The 22,383-nt window shown below is 37.7% G+C and overlaps 1 protein-coding gene across 2 annotated transcripts in view; it reads left to right on the top strand.

Annotated features, from left to right (window-relative positions):
* Window positions 1-22,383, top strand: part of PKHD1 (PKHD1 ciliary IPT domain containing fibrocystin/polyductin) — a 485,172-nt gene that overhangs the window by 331,535 nt on the left and 131,254 nt on the right. For both annotated transcript variants that reach the window (XM_024248417.3, XM_009241952.4), the window contains exons 56-60: window positions 6,701-6,855; window positions 8,287-8,439; window positions 12,961-13,839; window positions 14,735-14,903; window positions 17,080-17,237. In XM_024248417.3, the coding sequence (XP_024104185.3) occupies window positions 6,701-6,855; window positions 8,287-8,439; window positions 12,961-13,839; window positions 14,735-14,903; window positions 17,080-17,237 (1,514 nt within the window). The remainder of the gene's footprint in view (window positions 1-6,700; window positions 6,856-8,286; window positions 8,440-12,960; window positions 13,840-14,734; window positions 14,904-17,079; window positions 17,238-22,383) is intronic.

Genomic DNA, 22,383 nt, shown 5'->3' with positions numbered 1-22,383 from the left:
AAGAATACAATATATTAATATCTGTAGTCACTATGTTGCACAATAGATCTCTTGAACTTAGTCTTCCTATTTGAGATTTTGTATTCTTTTATCAACATTTCTTCAACCTTTGCTTCCCCCCACCACCAGCCAAACCAGCAGCCTCTGGTAACCTGCATTCTACTCTCTGGTCAATGAGTTCCACTCTTTTCGATTCTGCATGCAAGTGAGATCATGTGGTATTTGTCTTCTTGGGCCTGGATCATTTCACTTAACATAATGTCTTCCAGGTTCATCTATGTTGATGCTAATGACCAGATTTTCTTCTTTTTAAAGGCTGAATAGTATTCCAGAGTGTATGTGTATACTGCATTTTCTTTATCCATTCATTTGTTGATGGGTACCTAGATTGACTCTATATTTTGGCTCTTGCAAATAGTGTTGCTGTGAACACGGGAGTGCAAATATCTCAGACATACTGATTTCATATCCTTGGAATATATATCTAGAAGATGGATTGCTGGATCATATTCTATTTTTAATTATTGAGGACTCTCCAAACTGTTTTCTATAATGGTTGTACTAATTTACATTTCTACTAACAGTATGCAAGGGTTCTCTTCTCTTTCCATCCTCACTAACCTTTGTTATCTTTCACCGTTTTGGTAATTTTGACAGGTATGAGGTGTCTGAAGTGATTTATTAACATAGTCTGTTATTTACAAGGAAGAAACTGTGAACTGAAGAAGAAATCAAGTCATTTGTTACCTCATCCTTTTCTCCAGGCCCTAAACCTTTAAATTGAATGTCATAATTGATTATATCTATTCCTTTATCTCCTATGTTAAATTAATGATGTGTTCTTTGTATATATTTTATTTGGAATATTTCTTTTTTCTTTCCCATCTGCTACATTCTCATTTCAGCACTTCAGCCATGGCTCTCTACAATAACTTTTGTACTGGCTCCTTAAGTACCTAATAAATGAAATAAGAGTATCAGATGCAGTATTCTTGCATCTCCACCTTGACTCTGTAACTTCCTACTTATCCTTAAAGATTCCATTACATCAGACACAGGACTTTAGGTATCCCCGGCTCTACAAATTTTCACATCATCTGAACGTAAGATATGATTTTATGATTTGTAATTTTAAGAAAAACATAGCACTAAGATGTTTAACATTTGTGTGTCCTGTTCCTCCAAGTGGCTTCTATAGGGGAGAGATATATTTTTGTTATTGTTGATTTGGTATATTAGTGTCTAGTGCACAGCAGAACATAAAGAAGGGCTCCAATAAATGCTACATTGACTTGATGTGTATTTTCTAGAAATCAGAACTTATTGAGCTTCTTGATTCAATGGCATATTATCTAACAAATGAGAGAATCTTGAATTTAATTTCAAATACTACTATAATTTATTTTGCTCATTCCTCAAACTATTATTATAACAACTTAGTTCAAGTGTTAGAATATAGAGTTGGTGGCCTTATGCATTCATTGGCAAGAGTTCAGGATCACATATGTAACCTCTAAAAGATGATGATTTTTTTTCATATGTTAGAGGTCCAATAAACTACTGGGTCCTATTCCCAAATTCACTACTATTATGATGCTGGTGAAAGGCATATGTTTGGAAGGTATGTTGGAAATATATTCTGCAATGAAAAGGAGTTTGAACTTTGAGGGCAGGCAGACTAATTCTAGTTAGGTAGTTAGCTAAAGGTGTAACTTTGAGTAAATTACTCTCTCTGAGCCTCAGTTTTATTTTCTTTAATTACGTGAGTAACAATACATAGCTAATAGAATAGTTATAAGGATTGAGGAAGTTAATGCATATAAAGTGTTAAGCCCAGTTTCTGGCACAGTGTAAGCCTTAAGACAGGGTAGCTATTGTGGCAATCGGGACTCTTTAAGTGGAAAGTACAAGTAAAAGTAACCCTTCTTAAGCCATTTTGAAGACTGTATCAAGCCCTTCCTCTCCTCCTCTACTTTTTTACTTCTTTATTTCAACCTCTTTTTTTTTTTCTACTGGAGAATAGTTTTCTTCATTCTGTATGGTGCAAGTGAACTCAGATCTGTTTGGCTTTTCCTAGTTTTACCACCAGTGAGGAGGTTACTACTAATTCCCCTCAGTTTCATTCAAAATTCCAGGGGAAGGATTTTGGTGAATGAATGCAGGTTGGATCCTATGCCCAGCCTTTGTTGAAGGGTTTGTGGGACTTTAACCTGCAGCTCTCACAGATTTCAGTATAGTGGATGGGAGCAGTTCTCAGATGAGGTGTGAGGGATTTCCTGGAATGAAGCAGAGAGGAAGTCAGGTAGACAAATAATTGCTATTGACTATAGCTATAATTGTTGTCACTCACCATCTTTACCAGCATCATTATAGAATTCGATTTCTTCACTATCAAGCTTAGACTAATACAGTCTGAGAATCCTCATTACATTTTAATGGCACTGATAGAAAAATTTTAAACTGAAGTTACAAAATGAAAAAGACTAAATGTTAGTAGAGTTCAGAAATCTGTGGCCATCCCTATTCCTGGGGGTGCAGGTGAGACGGGGCATGTTTTGTGATCTGTACACTCTGAGCCTGTGGTCAAATGCAGTTATTATCATTAAGATCTTACAAGTGTTAACAAATTCATTTAAGTCGTAGGTGTTTACACGTGAATGTCTTACACATTTTTGTAAAAACTTTTAAATCAAATTTTGAAGCATTTTAAAATTCTCTGTAAATAAAGTATTATATTTTTGACTAGTAAATATTATTTTTCTCTGAACTAGGTCAAAAGTTATGCCAAAATAAAGAAACTGTACTGATATTTTGTTTATATTTTCTTAGAGTTATCTTTAAAAAGACTTTCACAGTGATTATTCATAATTTCTTCTCTCTTCTCATATGGTTTCCATTTAGGTACAATTATGTTGAAAAAAAGTCTTTTAATTTTTTGCTTATTTATTATTTGAGGTATGTTTTGCTCATAACAACAAGCAAGTCTCCCCTCTTCCCTGAAGCTCTAGGAGTCATACTAATCAGAGGCATAGAATACAGCTGGGATTTTGAGCCAGTCATTAAGCTAAGATTTCTTCATATGATTGAAGGGTAACCATAATGTTTGAAGACTGGAACTAGGAAAAGTGGATGTTGGAATTTAAGGAAAACTGACATTCGACTAGCAGAACCAACTAGGCTATTGATACTGAGACCCCAATTTCCTCTGAAGTTACCACTGTTGCTGTATGGACATAGAAGTGGAAGGGGCAATGCTCCTTTGACATCTGTGTATGGTTCTCATGATGTATAGAACCTGAAAGACTTCAGGAGTGTAGAGGAAAGATACATTTTAATGAACTCATAAGGTTTGGGAAGCCAAAACAGAAAAGGTCAGACTAAGTTCATTCATGTTTTTAATGTAAAGTTTGAACTAATAATTTTAATAATTCCTAGAACATTGTTAGGTGCTATGGGGTTTAGATAGTGGGTTTTTTTTGGTTTGCTTTGTTTTCTCTTCCTTCCTTCCTTCCTTCCTTCCTTCCTTCCTTCCTTCTTTCCTTCCTTCTTCCTTTCTCTCTCTCTCTCTTTCTTTTTAGGCAGGGTCTCATTCTGTTGCCTAGGCTGCTGGAGTACAGTGGCATGATCATAGCTCACTCCAATTTCAACCTCAGGGGCCGAAGCCATCCTCCCACCTCAGCCTCCCAAGTAGCTGGGACCACAGGTGCGTGACATCATGCTAGGCTAATTTTTTTTTTCTTTTCACTTTTGTAGAGATGGGATCACTCTAGTTGCCCAGGCTGGTCTCGAACTCCTGGGTTCAAGTGATCTTCCTGCCTCAGCCTCCCAAAGTACTGGAATTATAAGGCAAGAGGCACTCTACCTGGCCTTATATAGTCTTATTTTTATTAAATATCAATGAACAATATAAAAGTTGAATGATCACAGAAGACAAGAGTACAAAATCAGTCACAAGGCAATAAACAGCATGTGTTATGTCAAATTGATGGTGGTACAGAAAGTGGGGAGGCTTTGGGCATTCAGTGGAAAGAGACTCCCATTGAAGACTTCTTGAAGGCATAGTGACCACAGTGACTTGTGTCAATTTTCAAGAATGAGAGACCTGAAGAGCAAAGTAGGGGACAGTGAACGGATTCATCTGGCTGGAGCAGATGGCTTATATAAGGAAGTTAGAAAATGAGGCTTTATGAGTTTCAAATTTGCATTAGTGTTCAATGTTAAACAATTCTATGGATTTTTACAAATGTGTGATCATGTGTATGTACTCCCATAGTATTACACAGAATACTGCCCTAAAAAATCTCATGTGGATGAATTTTAATCTCACTTTCACATGAAGCTTTTCAGAATATTATAGTGACCTATTATTTGAAGAGCTTTATTCAACAATATACATAATAATAATAAGATTATCTAGGTCAGGGGTCCCCAACCCCCAGGGCCACAGACCAGTACAGGTCCTTAGCCTATCGGGAACCAGGACGCACAGCAGGAAGGGCCACAGACCAGTACAGGTCCTTAGCCTATCGGGAACCAGGACGCACAGCAGGAAGTGAGTGGTGGGCAAGGGAGCGTTACTGCCTGGGCTCCACCTCCTGCCTGATCAGGGGTCATTAGATTCTCATAAAAATGCAAACCCTATTGTGAACTGTGTATGTGAGGGATCTAGGTTGCGTGCTCCTTATGAGAATCTAATGCTTGATCTGAGGTAGAACAGTTTCATCCCGAATCCATCTCCCTTGTGGAAAAATTGTCTTCACAAAACTGGTCCCTGGTGCCAAAAAGCTTGGGGACTACTGAGAAATACTAACTATGAAGTAAAGGATTAATTTCAATTATACAGCAGATTGACTTTTTTTTCCCCTAACTACAATATACTACCTGATAAGTTAGAAAATTGAGATTTAAGTGAAAATCACTAATAATCCTACCATCCATAGGTAGGCTAACATTTTAACATGCATCTTTCCTATTTTCTGTGCATGTATTATTTTTATTAAAAAATGGAGCATATTATTTTATGTCCCGCTTTTTGAAATCAATACATCATGAACAAAATTTCTTGTAATTCAGTGCTTTTCAACAAGATACTTTCAAAATGGCTATACAGTATTCCATTGTATGGATCATAGACTTCTTGTAATTTCATAGATCATGAAATGTGGGAATACTCTTTTTCTAATACCATTTAGCACCTGAAGAACTAAAAATGAGACAGGCAAAATGAGATTATTTAGTGGAAAAAATGCTGGACTTCATCGGTAGTCTTCCTTTGTCCTAATTCAATCACTGGCTCCATATATTTATCTAGTCTTACATTTAGTTATTTAAATCTATTTGGAACTTAGTTTCCTTACCTTTCAAAGCTTGTGTTGCTTGAATATTCTGTAACTGGGAGTTTTCTAGGAAGTCATAGCAAATCAGGGAACAGAGCTAAGACTCTAAATTCCTTCATTAAAGTTGCATCAATTGATAGTAGTTTTTTGTCTTCTCTATAACTCTTTCTCCAACCTTAGGTACGTAGATATGAATTAATTATAATATTTCATTTATTAGACTCATGCCATTGGCTTACAAATGATTAGGTTTAATTTATGTTTCCTTTTGGGGGCTTAATACTATATATTAAACATCTGTATTATTAATATGTACTCCCATAGTATTACACGGAATACTGTGTAATACACACCCATACAGTAGACTCTTTAAATATATGTGCTAGGCAGAATTTAAGTTATGTATTTTAATACAAATAACATACGTCTTATTTATCGTATGTCTCTAGCATCTACTATATTGTCTGGTGCATAAGATTTGCTCAGTCAATAAAGGTTGCATGATTGAATGCCCTGCACATGGACACTGTTGTCTGAATGAACATTCACTATAGAGGAGACTCTTTATCAAAGCTTGCTAAACTTTGGGCATTAGCTAATGAAGCAGGCAATTAAATTCATGGTGTTGAAGTTGGTAATGACTATGAAGAAAATAAAACAGTCATATTCAGAGGGAATGCTAGGTGGCATTGAAAGACTGAACAGAAACTGTATTCAATGCGTGTCTTGAAAAACACCAAAAATGAACACAATCCTCATTGTTTCATAATGTGATGAAAGAGAAGACAGAAAGAACAAATATAGCACTTTTCAGATGAGGATATGAAGCTGAGGAGTGAAGTGACTTCTCAAGGTCACACAGCTAGTAAGTGACACCTCTACGATTCACACTTGCATCTGTCTCATCATGAAGGTAGGATTTGTAACACATGATGAAAAGTTGTCCAAAATGTTCAAAGTTGTCGAAAAATGGCATTATATTTCTTTAGAAAATTAGAGAAAAGTTCTCTTCTGAAATGCTGTTATTATTGAATCTGTTCCCTAATCCAGAAGGAAGGTTGCTGATGTAGACATGTGTACTAACCTCTGGAACTTTTATTGTTCCTTATTCCTTTGTTGTATTTCAGGGGTCATGGAATATCTTCACTGTCTCTGTAACATATACATTTTCAAGCCAGAAAACTGACTCCATTAGCTAAATTAAACTTTGCAAAAGCCTTTTTCCACTGTCATGTCTTATTTCTATTTCAGTTTCTCTGGTGGGATATGTTGGTCGCAGTGGATTTCCTTTTCTTGCTCTGGAGTTAATAGATGATTTGTGCTGCACTGTTAGTATATCCAATGCCATTTTTATGCTGTTACAGAATTATAGTAGAAGATGCAGTGGATTGGCGCCCCCATGACAAAATCGTCCTTAGCTCCTCTTCTTATGAGCCTCATGAAGCAGAGGTCCTCACTGTGAAAGAAGTCAAGGGCCACCATGTGAGGATCTATGAACAGCTCAAACACCGGCACATTGGTAAGGCTTTGGTTTGTTGGTTAAGGTAAGTGAATGAGCCAGGAAGACCATGTTTGGTAACCTAGCTGGGGACCTTAGATCTGATTGCCATTCAGAGGGGAAGAACAATGCCTTCCTGTTGCCCTAGACTCATGCTACATGGTCTTATCTCTATTCCTTCATTAATTTTGTTGCTTTATTTTTAAAGAATACTTGGATGTTATACACATACACACATACACATGCACACACATTTTGCTCTTTATTTATAATGGCAAGTCTAAGAGCAGAAGGGTTGAGTCTTGTTCAAGGTCACTGGGTGGTTTTCTGGCTAAGTCAGAATGAAACTCATGGGCACTGAGTTTCCAGTTTGTTTCCTGACACATTGAATTATAATCCCTTAGAATATTGTAGTTACTGTAAATAATGATTTCATTTTCCATACTTAGAAATGTGTCCTTCCTGACATGAAGTACATTTTATGTATTAACTACTACTATTACTATTACTGCAAAAAATGAAAGAAAAAAGCCCAGACCTTTTTTAAAATAAAAAAGGTACCAAATATTTTTATACACAATACACAGTTAGAATGTACTACACATAAGTAATAAATCACAATAACCTTCCTGATTCAGTCTAATAAATAAATCTAATCCAGGAGATATAGCTAATCAGTAATAAACTGTGGAAATAAAGGGGATGGAGAATGTCTTTTTGTCTCTGATACGTGAGAGGCAAATCCACGGTTTCACCAGGAATGTCTAAAGCTCTGTCTAAATCAATGTTCCCAGGAGGATTTCTTTTTTGATAAGTGGCAAAGAGAAAAGAAATCTTCAGCAATGATTTCAGTAAAATGCAAGGTGAAATGCAAATGGTAGACAGTGAAACAAACTAGCAAGATGTTTAGTTCCCACTGCTATGGAAGCTGTTCAGGCCGTGATGAGTGGAAGATCCACCATGAGAGGGCGCTGCTGCTGCCTGGTGCTGCTTCTCGCTTTCCTTTTACACACAGCTGCTTTTGCTCTGTCACTGCCTCAGTTGATCTGGGACTCCTCACTCTCATGAAAGAGGTCCACGGACAATGTACAACCCAACATTGAAGTCTCACGCTGACCGATTTAAGGCAGGAGGTTGGGGACCCCACTAATTGGACAGATCTGCCCTGACTTCCCTGAACCAGTGACCTGTCCCAGTACCCACAGTTATTAAGAAGAAATGAATTCTTGCTCAAACACTCTGACTCTGATCCCAAAGAGAGACAAGTGAATGGGTTATTTTATTTCTCAGCTGACCTTTGTGGAGAATGCCCGAGGAAAAGCAGACCTTAATGTTGGTAGAACTTCCGAGGGGAAAGGATGTTTTCATTTCTCAGGTTTGCTGGGTCCCCAGCTAGTGATTTTTGAAATAGGTTTTTAAAGTTTTTTTTTTCCCCAACTCCTATTGCCCCAGGAAGTGTACATGTCACGGAGGATGGCCGACACATTCGTTTGGCTGCTGAGGTTGGACTGTTGACCCGAAATATACAAATTCAGCCTGACGTATCATGTAGGGGGAGACTGTTTGTGGGGTCCTTCAGGAAGTCCAGCGGAGAAGAATTTTCAGGTAAATGAAATTTTAAGTAACTAGGCATTACCAGTTGGAGCCTGTTCATCTGGGACACCCAGAAATCCCAACTGTGAGAATTTTCATTTATAAAACAAAATGTTCAAATGAGATAGTTCCTTTGTGCTTGGAGAAGCTATGAATTTTCAGTCCTAATCTGTGCTTAATTATCAGTGTGATGTTAAAATAATATACTAGCGATCAGCACATATGCACATTTTACCTCAAAGAAAACATCTTCAGCAGATGTGAAATTTCCTCTGCTTTGAAATTATAGATGATTTAATGACCACTTCAATTTTATCTCTTTCCTGAATTTCTATTACTCTTTCCCAGTAGCATGCTATATCTGATGGCAGGCATCAGTTCATGCTATAAATTAATAGCATAAATTTAAATAAAAATGATTTCCATATTCTAGACTGCTTTAAGGATCAGTTCAATCTTTCTTGTTTCTTTCAAGTTTTAGCCCTTTTGGAATGCTGCAAAATTATTTGATTAGGACCTCATTTCTTAAACTTGTGTTCCTTATACAGTATTCCAAAGTTCTTTCCTGATCAAATAGTTTGGTTGTCACTGTAGCTCCAACTTAGAAAATCGTTGTGTACATGAATATATAAAGGCCTGGGGAAGGCCGAGAATAAAGGATCTAAACACTTCCCAAATATATTCAGTATGGGACACTGTTTGTTGGCACAACTATTTTACCAGTTTTGTAAAGGGCAGTGTTTGGACCTTAAATCAAACATTTAAGATTTCTAGTTAATAGAACAAGCTCTGTCTCCATAAGCCCTTATCAGTGGTGATTTCTGCCCGCTACCCCAGGTGATATTTGGCAATATCTGGAGACATTTTTACTTGTCACAACTTGAGGGAGCTTCTGGCATGTATGGGTAGTACCAAACATCTAGCATGCACAGGACGGCCACCCACAAGAAAGGAGTATCTGCCTCCAAATGTCAATAGTGTTGAGGTTGAGAACCCTGCTCTAGATGATGGAGACAAAGGCTGGTTCAAATCTTTTAAGAATAGACCATTCGAAGGTTGAGGAAGATGGGGAATCAGGAAGGAGAGAGTAAGATGAGGCCCCAGTTAACTGAAACCACAGGCCAAGCTGGAGCATGGTCACAGGAACAGGACAGAAGGCCAGTTCTTACAGCTGAGCACCAAGCCAGAGCAGAACCAGCAGCAAGACTGACCTGATCCTAAACTTCTAACAGTGCTGATCCTTAAATCATCCCCTGGGGAAGGGAAACAGAAACTCTATTTTGTGCTTCTTATGGACCAGAAACTGTGCTGGTTTTCACACAGTGAAAATTTTATCTTATTTAATCCTAAAATCCTCATAGGAGAATTTTATATTCCTATTACAGGAAATAGAGTCTATAGTACAATTGCCTATTTATTTATGTAGCTCCTTCATTAGCTTATAAACTCCTTGAGGTGAGAAATAGGTCTTTCATCTGTTTTCCTAGTGTGGTAACTGCTGTACATTAGGTACTTAATAAATATGAATGAAAAATATTAATGAAGAGTAAGGAAAGTCATTCAACTAGTAAGTGGTAGATTCAAGCCTGGTTCTTGTTAATTAAACTTTTAATTTTCTAATAATTTTGGATTTATAGAAAAGCTGCAAAGGTAGTATAGAGAGATCCTGTATACCTTTCACTCAATTTTCTTCCATTAATAGCTGATATAATACTAGTATATTTGTCAAAACAAAGACATTAACATTGGTACATGACCATGAACTAAACTCAAGACTTTCTTCAAATTTTATCAGTTTTTTCTGTTCCAGAATTCAATTCAGGTTTATACCCTGCATTAAGAATGCTTACATTTTTCTATAACATAGTCCAGCGCCTGAATAAGAAGGGATCTGCAGGTGTAGGTCAGGGATGCCAGATATGGGTACTGATTTGTTATAGACCAGAAAAGCAGGCTAAGACAAATTTTAAGTCCTACTTTTATATTGGAGGGCTCCATCATTCTTCTCTTCCTGAATAATACCCAGCAAGTTGTACTTAACTTGCTGGAATATTTTTCAGTAGTGATTTTCAAAAGGAAAAATAGGAAAATAGTTGTGAATAAAATAATTGCTTCATTCAGGCTGGGCACGGTGGCTCATGCCTATAATCCTAGCACTTTGGGAGGCTGAAGTGGGCAGATCACTTGAGGTCAGGAGTTCGATACCAGCTTGGCCAACATGGTGAAACCCTGTCTCTACTAAAAATATAAAAATTAGCCAAGCATGGTGGCGTGCACCTGTAGTCCCAGCTACTTGGGAGGCTGAGGTGGTAGGATCACTTGCACCCTGGAGATGGAGGTTGCAGGGAGCTGAGATCATGCCACTGCATTCCAGCCTGGGTGACAGAGTGAAACTCTGTCTCAAAAAAAATTGCATAATTCTTTATTTAATGCTCAAGACATTTTAAGTCTTTACTAATTGATTAATTTTCAGTCATTGGTTAACGTGCACAGAAGTAAAAAGACCTTGTACGGTTTAAAACTATGAATCAAATCCATGGACGTATAAGACATGAAAAAACCTGTTAATTAAAATAATCCTGAGAGCTTCTGGATAGCTGAACTTGTGGAGCTTCCTAGACTAAGGTGGCATGTCCAGGGAGCGTATGGGAGCTGCATGCCCCTCCCTCATTCTGTGCCCTACCCATCTCTTTATTTATCTCCACTGTAATATCTTTTATAAGAAACCTAGGAAATAACAATAATACTGACATGTTGCCTTGACAGAGATCCTAAAATCACATTAAATGCTAAAAATAAGCTATTTATGTATGGACTTATGCTTGCATTTGGTGTTCTTTGTGCCAAAGTTCTACAAAGCAGGTTTGCCAGCCCTTTCAGCTGTGTATTATTGGTGAGGGATATTGCCCAAGAAATAGCTTTTGGATGTTTTATTGTTCTGTGAATATGTCCACACCATCTACAAATGCCTCCTCAATAGCACCCATTGAGAAATTTAGATACGTCGGAATCCTGTTGCCTGGCCCCAAGTAGACGTATAGGTCCTCTACTTAGCCTGTCTTTCTCAAAAGGACTCGCTTCTTCATGGCAGCCGATTTGCAAGGGTTCTAGTTTCTCATTTCTGAAAAGGTAGTGGAGAAATGAGGGGTTTAGGCTCTACTGTCTTTGAACCTTAAATACTATTAATACTATTATTAAAACAGTGAAACAGAAACTTCAAATGTATTGCTTCCTTTATTTTTAATGAGATAAATAACTTTGTAGTTTACTTTAGTCAGTACCTTAAAAATGAAATAAAAGGAGCCAAAGTTGTGACCTACCTAGCAAAGGACACACAACTAATTATGGGCTCATAGCTATAGGGCAGTTATCTGAATCATAATGCAGAGATGCTACCTTTGTACCACCAAGTCTTCCTGTCTTTCCAGGATGCCTGCATGGGGTTGATAGTGCGGCTTCCCATCCATATGCCTAAGTTTAAGTCCTAGCTTGTTAGTTCACTCTTCTCTGCCTCAGTTTCCTTATCTGTAAAATGGGGATAATAATTCTATCTACCTCATAGGATTTTTTTGAAAATTAGGAGTATGAATAAATAAATGAATAAGAATTAGAACAGTGTCTGCAAATAATGAGTGTTCTATGAGAGTTAAAGTTTTTAATTCACCTCATTATTATTTCATATTAATTCATCTAGAATCATGTTATTATTAATTTTACCAAGAGTATGTATGCTGAATCATTGTATTTTTAAATCAACCTACTGGCTGTATTTTATAGTGTGTTTTAATAATATCTATTTAAAACAGTACAAATAAAACTACAAATGAGAGTAAATAATTCACTATTTTCTCCTCACATAAAAGATATAGAAAATCTTATTATAAAAATGAAACAGTGAATAAAGTGTAGTCAGGATAAAAATATTGAAAAGGTTTTACAGAATCTTTAAAGTGATTTTAAAAGCATGTTATTGCTCCTACCATGTTTTAATCAGAAGCATGTATTGAATATCATGCTTCTGGACATCAACTGAGCAGAAGGAAATTTTGCACTCATACTCTCCTTCAGAAATGCTTAATATGCATTTGTACAGTGTCTTCATGGGAATGGCTGTGGCCTTTCACGTGGTGTCACTGAGACACTGAGAGGGAGACTTGACTTTGAGGTGAAGGGCCAGAAACCCAGAATCTATTCTTACCCAGTTCTTTGACCCGGCCCCCAACAAATACACAGAATCGTTAAACTTAGCCATGCCCATCCCCAAAGTTTGCCTCTTTCCTATTTCTCCTCTCATTTTTCCCTGTCCTATCACCAGACTCTTCAGACTGCACATGCAATTCAGGCATTAATGTGATACTTGTAATGATTCCTACATTTTTAGTTGAGAATCTATGGTGTGAAATATAATGTTGGTGTTGAGAATAAACTTACATTTTCATTAAAAATCTTCATATCTTAATGCCCTAAAATGGGCCATTCTTCAGCCTTTTGTGGGGAAGAGGAAAGTACCTGATGACATGCATTTGTTTATAGGTGTCCTTCAACTTCTTAATGTGGAAATTCAGAACTTTGGGTCACCATTGTACTCATCTGTTGAATTCAGTAATGTATCAGCAGGATCCTGGATCATATCATCTACTCTGCACCAGAGCTGTGGCGGGGGCATTCATGCAGCTGCCAGTCATGGGGTACTTTTAAATGACAATATTGTGTTTGGCACAACTGGCCATGGCATAGATTTAGAGGGTCAGGCCTATACTGTCACTAATAACCTTGTGGTTCTGATGACACAGCCAGCGTGGTCCACCATTTGGGTGGCAGGAATCAAAGTGAACCAGGTAAAGGACATCAACCTCCATGGCAACGTTGTGGCAGGATCAGAGAGACTTGGCTTTCACATCCGAGGCCACAAGTGCTCCTCTTGTGAACTGCTTTGGTCTGACAATGTGGCGCATTCAAATCTTCATGGCCTTCATCTCTATAAGGAAAGTGGACTTGACAACTGTACCAGAATCTCTGGCTTCTTGGCTTTCAAGAACTTTGACTATGGTGCCATGTTACATGTAGAGAACAGCGTGGAGATAGAGAACATTACCCTGGTAGACAATACTATTGGTCTTTTGGCAGTAGTGTATGTATTTTCTGCTCCACAAAATTCCATCAAAAAAGTGCAGATTGTGCTTAGGAATTCTGTCATTGTGGCCACCAGCTCTTCTTTTGATTGCATTCAGGACAAAGTGAAGCCTCACTCAGCCAACTTGACATCAACAGATAGAGCTCCTTCCAATCCAAGGGGAGGTCGAGTTGGTATTCTGTGGCCTGTATTCACCTCAGAACCAAATCAGTGGCCTCAGGAGCCATGGCACAAAGTGAGGAATGACCGTTCAATTTCAGGAATCATGAAACTTCAAGGTAAGATGTTTTATTTTATCTAGGCAGTGCCATTTCATACATCCATGAATAAAATTTTTAATAGCATTCTGAAACTTTATCAACAAAAAGGTACGTTGTGGTCTAGTGCTTGCTGTCCAACCTGCTGAGTATTGATAGCCACAATGGTAGTTTATAATTTCTTACAAAAGTCACTGCTTTATACATATTGAAGAGCTTTCTACAACAACTATTATTTTTTAATAAAAATTTTTAAAATTTGAATATAATGAGATGGGATCTTGCTATCTTGACCAGGCTGGTCTCAAACTCCTGGCCTCAAGCAGTCATCCCATCTCAGCCTCCCAAAGTGTTGGGATTACAGGCATAAGCCACCACTCCCGGCTAACACAGCAGTTATTTAACTTGATTACATAAGAACTGTCTTGGTTAGGTGTTATTTTTCCTATTATACAAGTGAGGAAACTGAAATGTAGAAGTTGTGTCTCATCCGAAGTTGCTTAGTAGATGGTTGAGCAGTGAGGGTTAAAATCAAAGTTGTGACATGACTGGTGCAGTTCATCTTCTATTACATCTCTTGTACCATTGTACTCTCTCCCCTGTTACTTAGTTTATCTGGCAGTGGGTTTGTCTTTCTGTAAAATGAATGGATTTTGATTAAGCCTCAAATGAAAAGCCTTATTGCTCTTAAAGCTTTAATGTATTGAAATACTCTTCTCTGTCGCACGCAATGTCCATGTATTGAAGAACTACAGATATTTTATATCAAGATGTATGTAAACTCCTAAGGCTATCCTGGATAGCTTTAGCTAACTTAGGGTATACATTATTATAACAATATTTAGTTGTATATTCGATGTTTATGGCTGGTGGTTTATATGATATAATGTTATGATATATATTTTTAAAATTTCAGATGTTACCTTTTCTAGTTTTGTGAAGAGTTGCTATAACAATGACCTGGATGTCTGCATTCTACCAAATGCAGAGAACAGTGGAATTATGCACCCAATAACAGCAGAGAGGACCAGGATGCTAAAGATAAAAGATAAAAACAAGTTCTACTTTCCTTCATTACAACCCAGGTATAATTTCTAGTATTTATAATAAGCCATATTTATGAAGTACTTGGCAATTCTTCAAACCCTAAACATGTTTTTTAAAAGGAATAAAATCATCAAAGAAATAGAAATGAATCTTAGAATGGTAAGGGACATTAACTTAATGACCGATTGTTTACCCCTCCTATATTCATGCCTTGTGATATATGATTTTTAACATATCTCTCACTAAAGAGGCAGGGGCTATTTCCCTCCCCCTTGAATCTGGACTCAGCCATGTGATTTTCTTTAGCTAATGAAAGAGGCAGAAGTAATGAAGTGCAAGTTTTATTGATATTGTTTTATTGTTTTGTCTCAATTAGAGAGACTTCTTTGGGATGTTTTCAAACTTGCTGGTAATAAATTGACTCTAATTCTTCATTCTTCATTGGAGTAAAGTGTCAGTGGTCTTCAGAAGGAGACCTTGGGAGCCTTTTGTGCAGGAACTAGTAGATAGAAGGAGATTGTGTCTGCTGACAGGAATCTCTGAACTGAACTATGAGGTCTAGCAGATATTGGTATTTCAGACCAGGTGTAAATACTGTTTTCTGGCATATGATCTAAGAGTTTCATTCAAATATGTGAAAATTAGATAGGATTTTTTTATGCCATGAAAGAGAGTAGAAAGTTAGAAACAGGAAGAATGAATTACTTTTTCTTTCCCACAACACTGGGGCAAGCTCCTTTATTGGAAGAAAAAACAAAACAACAACAAAAAAAACTAAAGAAGCCACCCTAATTAGAACATTCATGTGTTTGGCTTAACACGAATCTCTTTTTGATGCCTGTCCCTGAATCATGATTAGGTACCTAAAGATGATTAGGTAGGCAATTTGTGTTATTTTGTCACTTTTTAAAATTTACTATCCGATTTTCCTTATGTTCATGTCTTACCCCGGGTTGATATAGCTGTAAAGCTACATGTCTTAGTCTGTTTGTGCTGCTATAACAAAGTACCACAGACTGGATAATTTATGAAGAACAGAAATTTATTTATTTTATTTTTGGAGATGGGGTCTCACTCTGTCACCCAGGTTGAAGTGCAACGGCACAATGGCTAACTGCAGCCTTGACCTCCTGGGCTCAAGTGATCCTCCCGCCTCAGCCTCCCAAAGTTTTGGGATTGCAGGCTGAACCACTGCACCTGGACATAAATTTATTTCTTATAGTTCTGGAGGCTGGGGAGTCCGAGATCAAACACTGGCATAATTGGTATCTGGTGAAGGTTTCTCCCTCCTTCCAAGATGGTGCCTTGTTTGTGCATCCTCCAGAGGGGAGAAATGCTGTGTTCTCATATAGGAGAAGAAATGGAAGGGCAAGAGAGTACTCTCTTCATCCTCAAGCCCTTTTATAAGGGTACTGTCTTATTCATGAGAGTTGAGTCCTCACAGCTTTATCACTTCCCAAAGGCCACACTTCTAAATACTGTTCCATTAAAGATTAACTTTCAACATGAAATTTGAAAGAACCATCATTCAAATCATGTGATATTAACAACTGAATCTTTGTGCCGATAATACTCAATACATTGTTGGTATACAATAAATATTTAATATTATTACTAATGGTATTTCAAAGCATTAGATTAGGGGAAATAAAATAAGTTCTCTGTAAGTCAACATTATAATTATCTATTAATTGTTTATATAGCCCACTTGACTCTAAATTCTGAAAGTGCAGATGCCACGTTTGTCTTTATTACCGTCATGTTACCCAGCCTGTCATTTGTAGGTTTTCAATAGATATTTGTTGAATGAGAATATCTATTTTTCTTTGTATATAGCATAAATAAAATTGACATTTATAATAATAATTCTGAAATGCTGCAAACCCCTGAAATTCCTAAAAATAATTATATTATGTTCAGTTGTTATGAGAGGAACATTTTGTTGTATCTTGCTTCTTAAAAAATCAGCAATCTATATAAAGATTACATAGTAAGATATCCAAAATATTTGGTTAGTAAGAATGTCTTTCTTCTTGACCATATAATTGGGAAATAAATTATTTCATAAAGAGTTTTATTTTATATCTATGTAACACATTATCAATAATAAAAATCTGTTGAATTTATTTTATACAACATTAGCACTACCAATGTATATTTTCTTCTTGCTGCTTATCATGAAATGAAAGAGTTGCTTTTTGACTGTCTTCACAGGAAAGATTTAGGAAAAGTAGTCTGTCCTGAATTAGACTGTGTAAGTCCAAGAAAATATCTCTTCAAGGATCTGGATGGGAGAGCCCTGGGTCTGCCTCCACCAGTTTCTGTATTTCCTAAAACAGAGGCAGAATGGACTGCATCCTTCTTCAACGCAGGTAAGCTATATCTGAATGCAGTGCCTGTGGTAGAGGCAACGGTGCTTGTGAAGGAGCTGGTTTTGCTGTGCTCATTGAGAATGAAATGTACTGGTGAAGACCTAAATTCTAGAGTTGGAGTCTGTGCTAATCTGCTGCCAATTCACCTGTATTAAAGGAATGCTGAGTCATTATGTGATCTCACAACTTTACTACTGTGCCCTCTATGAGATTGCCTGTGTCCATGTCAAAAGTGCAGATTCTCAATGCCCAACTTAGTGCACAGCTGGGAGGACAATCCTCGCCCAGCTTGGGCACTTGGGCCTGAAGCAGCCGTCAGGCTCAGTGTTTCATACTGGTCTGCCATGGAACCAGCTCCTTTTTCTTTAAGCTTACCTTTCTTTTCTGTCAGGACTTAAAGCGCTCTCTCAATGGTAGGGTAGATGTCATGCGTTTTGTCTCCGTTTTCTCCATTCTCCAACTCTCCCCCAAACAAGCCTGTGATCCAAACTTCTTCCTCTTCTTGCTTATGCAAACAAAGCCCCCTTTTATATCAATTTTTATGGCTGGACCCCTGGAGAGATCGTTGTCTTTTTATTTCCACTAACAAGCTGACTCTGAATTCCCATTTGTGTTCAGCTGGAACCTGCTGCGGTCAAACGTAAAGAAGTTTTTCTGTTTTCTCCCTATCTCATTAGTTGATTCTTTTTAGATTTCTTTTCTGGTCTCCCTTGTCCTTTTTAATTTTTGAATGTGTGACTGTCACAGGACTATGTCCTGAGACCTTTTTCCTTCTTTCTCTAATTTTGCTCCCCAGGACCAAGACTGAAATACCATCAAATGCTGATGACTTCCAATTTATATCCTCAGCCTAGACTTGACCCTGAAATTTGGTCTAGTATAGCCAACTGACTTTACTTGGAAAGATAGTAGACATCTCAGACTCAATATGCCTCAAAAAGATTCTTGATCTCTTCCCCCATCTACAACCTGCTTCTTGCCTAGCTGTCCCTACCTCAGTAATTGGTGCCACCATTCATGGGGCTATTTAAGTAAAAAACCTGGGAGTCATCTTTTATTTTTCTTTCTCCTAACCCAAATACTCAAACTTCTCATTTCCTCCACTACTACTACTTTCACCATTCCCTTTACTACTAGCCACCATTGTCTCTCACTAGATGAGGGAATAGCCTCCTTGCTGGTCTTCTTTCTTCTACTTTTGTAGTCTCTAGTCTATTCTTCACACAGTCGCCAGAGGGATATTTTCAGCTTCCCACCCATTCAGAATGAAGTCCCAGCTACAAGCCCGTAAGTCTTGTAGCCCCTGGTTCCTGCACACTCTCTCACCTCCTCTCTTGTGACATGCCTTTTACTTACTTATCCTGGTCTCTTATTTTTTGTTTAACATGGTAAGCATATCCCTACATCAGGGCCTTTGTGCTGGCTTTTTCCCCTTCCTGGAATATTTTATTCTCACTTCTTTGGGAGCTAGTTCCTGCTGTTCAAATAAGGTACCCTCAGAGAAGCCATCCTTGACCACCCTATCTAAAATAATCATGAGATCATTTTTCTGTAGCTCTACTATGCTTGCTTTATTGTTCGTTAGAGTCGTGGTACTTAACATTATATTATAAATGTAATTGCTTGTGTTAATGTACTGTTTATCCTTTTTAGAACACAAACTTCATGAGGGCAGGAATTTTTTTTTTTTTTTTTTTTTTTTGCTCACTGATGTGTATTTGGGAGGATACTCAATAAATTTTGCTTGACTGATCAAATGAACGGATTATAAGTAACCAGCCAGAATAGTTTGCTGTTTCACATCATCCAAGAGCATGCAGAATGAACTGGGGCCTTCAGGTCACTGGTTTAAGAATTTATCTGTAATATGAAAGCCTAAAATGCAGATAGTTCTAGGTATCTTTTTACTTGTTTTCACCTGAACTACTGCTACAGTACAGTATTTGACATTTGGAGCTGTTTCTACATATAATTCTTTTAATTACCATAAAATTTCATGCTTGAATATTTATACTTTTTAACATTTATTTTATGTTTTTCCATATGTTGAAGGCTTATCTCTGGAATACATTGAAAAGCTGTAAGGCCTACAGTATTGGTTTTAAAGTCAGTGCCAAGTGCATGGAAATGCTGAATAAGTGTTCATTTTAATGTGTTGGTTGCATTTGTTGAATAGAACCAGCAAATACATTTTTTTTTGCACAGAAGAATGAAATTCAGGGACACATTTATACTGAGAAAATATGTGAGTAGCACTAAAAAGACAGTAGCAAAAGAAAAAAAGATAAAGGGCTACCCTCCTATTTACCCCTAGATCTATTCAAATGGCGTTCTATAGTAAGTTTTCTATTGGTTTTAAGAATTACTCCACCATTACAGGTATTTATGCTATGGGGGAAGCATTCTGATATGTTAAAATAAGCACATGCCTAATTGTGGAACTTTTCTGGACTTGAGCTTTTGGTGAGGATCCCATTTCTTTGGAATCCATAAGGGATGTATGTTCCAGAGTATTTGATGAAAATTATATTTTATCCTAACAGAAGGGAATAAAGACTGAAGACAGTGTCTTAGTTTGGGTTGTCCCAGAAGCAGACCCTGATACAAGGCTTAGAATCCAAGTAGTTTAATGGGGGGGGGGATCCCATAAAACACCAGTAGGAAAGTGAAGAAATATCCTAGGAAAAGAAATAAGGCCAATAAGGGAAGTGTTATCAAACTGGTTACCACTGTGGAACCTGGCGCTCAAGTCTGATAGGGAACTGCAGGAGACCATGGCAACAGCACCCCAAATTATCCCAGCCAAGCCACAGGGAAGCTCATGTGTTAATATTTCAAATCCTGGCTCCCCTGTCTTGGAGCTTACCTTTCTTTTCCGTCAGGACTTTGGGGGATGCTTTGGGGACATTAACTCTCCAGCCCTTTGGCTTTCTCTGAACATAGGCTAACTGTGCTCTTCCTTGAGGCCACCAAAAACTCTCAGAAGGAAAAAAAAAGAGAGAGAAAAACATTGATACCAAGTTATCAAAAGAAAAAAAAGCTTTTTCAGAAGGAAGTCATAGGTTTTGTGGTAGCAGCCTTTGGTGTATGAAAGTGAGTGCCAAAAATACATGGGTGTGGCATCAAAAGCATCCCTTACAAATAGAAACTCTAAAATGTCAGTCAAATTCTCCATGTTTAAATCATAAGAATGTTCTTTTTAGGTGGTTGCTTACCAGGTGGTGTAATACGCTATTTAGGCACAAATATGTTCTTGCTGCTGGTTGCAACGGTAGAATATTTGCTTTTTCTCAGCTCTTTACCATGGCTGTCAAACAAGATTCAATGGTAAAACTCCATGAGTAATATCATATTACACATGATTTACTTATCAGTGTGTGGACAAGCATGTATGTGTGTGAGTGGCTGAATATCTGTATGGAGGCATATATGACTGATTGCCTATACTTCTGATGTTTTAGAGCTTTATAACATTTTAAATGAGGTTGCTATAGGTACCAACTGCAAGGATTCCCACAGTGGAATCTGCTGTTTACTGCACTAAAAATGCAATCTGTGTCCTTTTGCAATGAAAGAGGCAGCACATAGTAAATGGTGCCTTCCGGGTGCTGACAGGATTGCAGTATTTTTCTTTGACTTCCAAAGTATGAGTAAATCCGTTCTTCCTTAATGCAAATTTCTTTTCATTTTTAAACCATTTTCTCTTAGCTACTTTCCAGTTACTGTCCACAGTCTGTTGGATGAAAAAAGCACAGATTTAATCTTAGGATAGTTAATGACCATTTTGTATTTTTTCACTTCAAGACAAGAATCTATGATCATCTTCAGTAAACCAGAGAAAGCAATGCAGCTAAGGTGAAGATGGAGACCACTGGAATTTTATATTTATTCCAAATGTCATTGAGTTTAACAGACCCTTATATCCTTTCCATATTTTTTAAAACATATCTCTCCAAGTCATTTGGAGTCCATTGCCTTTGAGGTTTACTTTTAATTTGGAAAATAACAGATTTTATTTGCACATATAAGTTCACACAAAAACTACTCACCCAGACAGATATCCACAGGTTCCAGCATATTGTCATATATTCTGGCATTAGGAGCAAAAACCATCCGTGTGAATCAGCTCTGAGGAACACTCTGCCAGTGGGTTTTGCTATCTGTGTAATGCAGGGTGTGTAGCCAGGGGAGACGAGAGCTGCTAATTTTGTTTTATACTTATCTGTAAGTTTGCATGTGCAGCCAACTTGCAAAAATGTATAACAGTAGAGAGCAAGACAGCTCATGCCAAGCAGGTGATCTTCTGAGAACCATTTACATTTTATTCTCGAAAGGATTTCTTTTGATTATGGAGGCATCTGATGATCTGAACATTCGAAATCATTTAGAAGAACGAAGCATTGAAATTAATGTCCTATTCAGGTAGAATTAGGCAGATACCAGAGCTTTCCATTCTGGCTCCAAACTCAAGTTTCTGTCTGTCCCAGACTACAGATGGATGGCATCACCTCACAACCCGGTTCACACATGTGGGGCACCAGCAGTGTCGGGAGGCAGCAGAAAGAAATCAGAACTTTAGTTTCAACAGCATTTAACAATTTCTCAGCCATGACAAAAAAAGCGGAAGGGAGGTAAAATGAAAACTAGCATTGCATGAGCACCTTTTATATGCTACACGCTGAAATTGGCATTTTCATTCATTTGGCAAGTGTATTTTGCCTACTTTCTGTCTACCAGAGCCTCTCTAAGCATGGAAGCTATAGGAATGAACAAAGCAACATTTCTGCTGCGTCAAGCTTATGTTCCAGTAGGGTTAGGTACATAAACAAATAAAAATTCCAGAGGTACATAAACAAAATTCCAAATAAAAAATATTCTGGGATCGGTGGTTCATGCCTATAATCCCAGCACTTTGGGAGGCTGAGGCAGGCAGATCACCCAAAGTTTGGAGTTGGAGACCAGCATGGCCAATGTGATGAAAATCTGTCTCTACTAAAAATAGAAAAATTAGCCAGGTGTGATGGCACATGCCTGTGATCCCAGCTACTCAGGAGGCTGAGGGATGAAAATCGCTTGAACCCGGGAGGCGGGGGTTACAGTGAGCCAAGATGACAACACTGCACTCCAGCCTGGTTGACAGAGTGAG

This window comes from Pongo abelii, chromosome 5, assembly GCF_028885655.2.
Source record: "Pongo abelii isolate AG06213 chromosome 5, NHGRI_mPonAbe1-v2.0_pri, whole genome shotgun sequence".
NCBI lineage: Eukaryota > Metazoa > Chordata > Mammalia > Primates > Hominidae > Pongo > Pongo abelii.
This window is presented reverse-complemented; position numbering and strand designations above follow the sequence as displayed.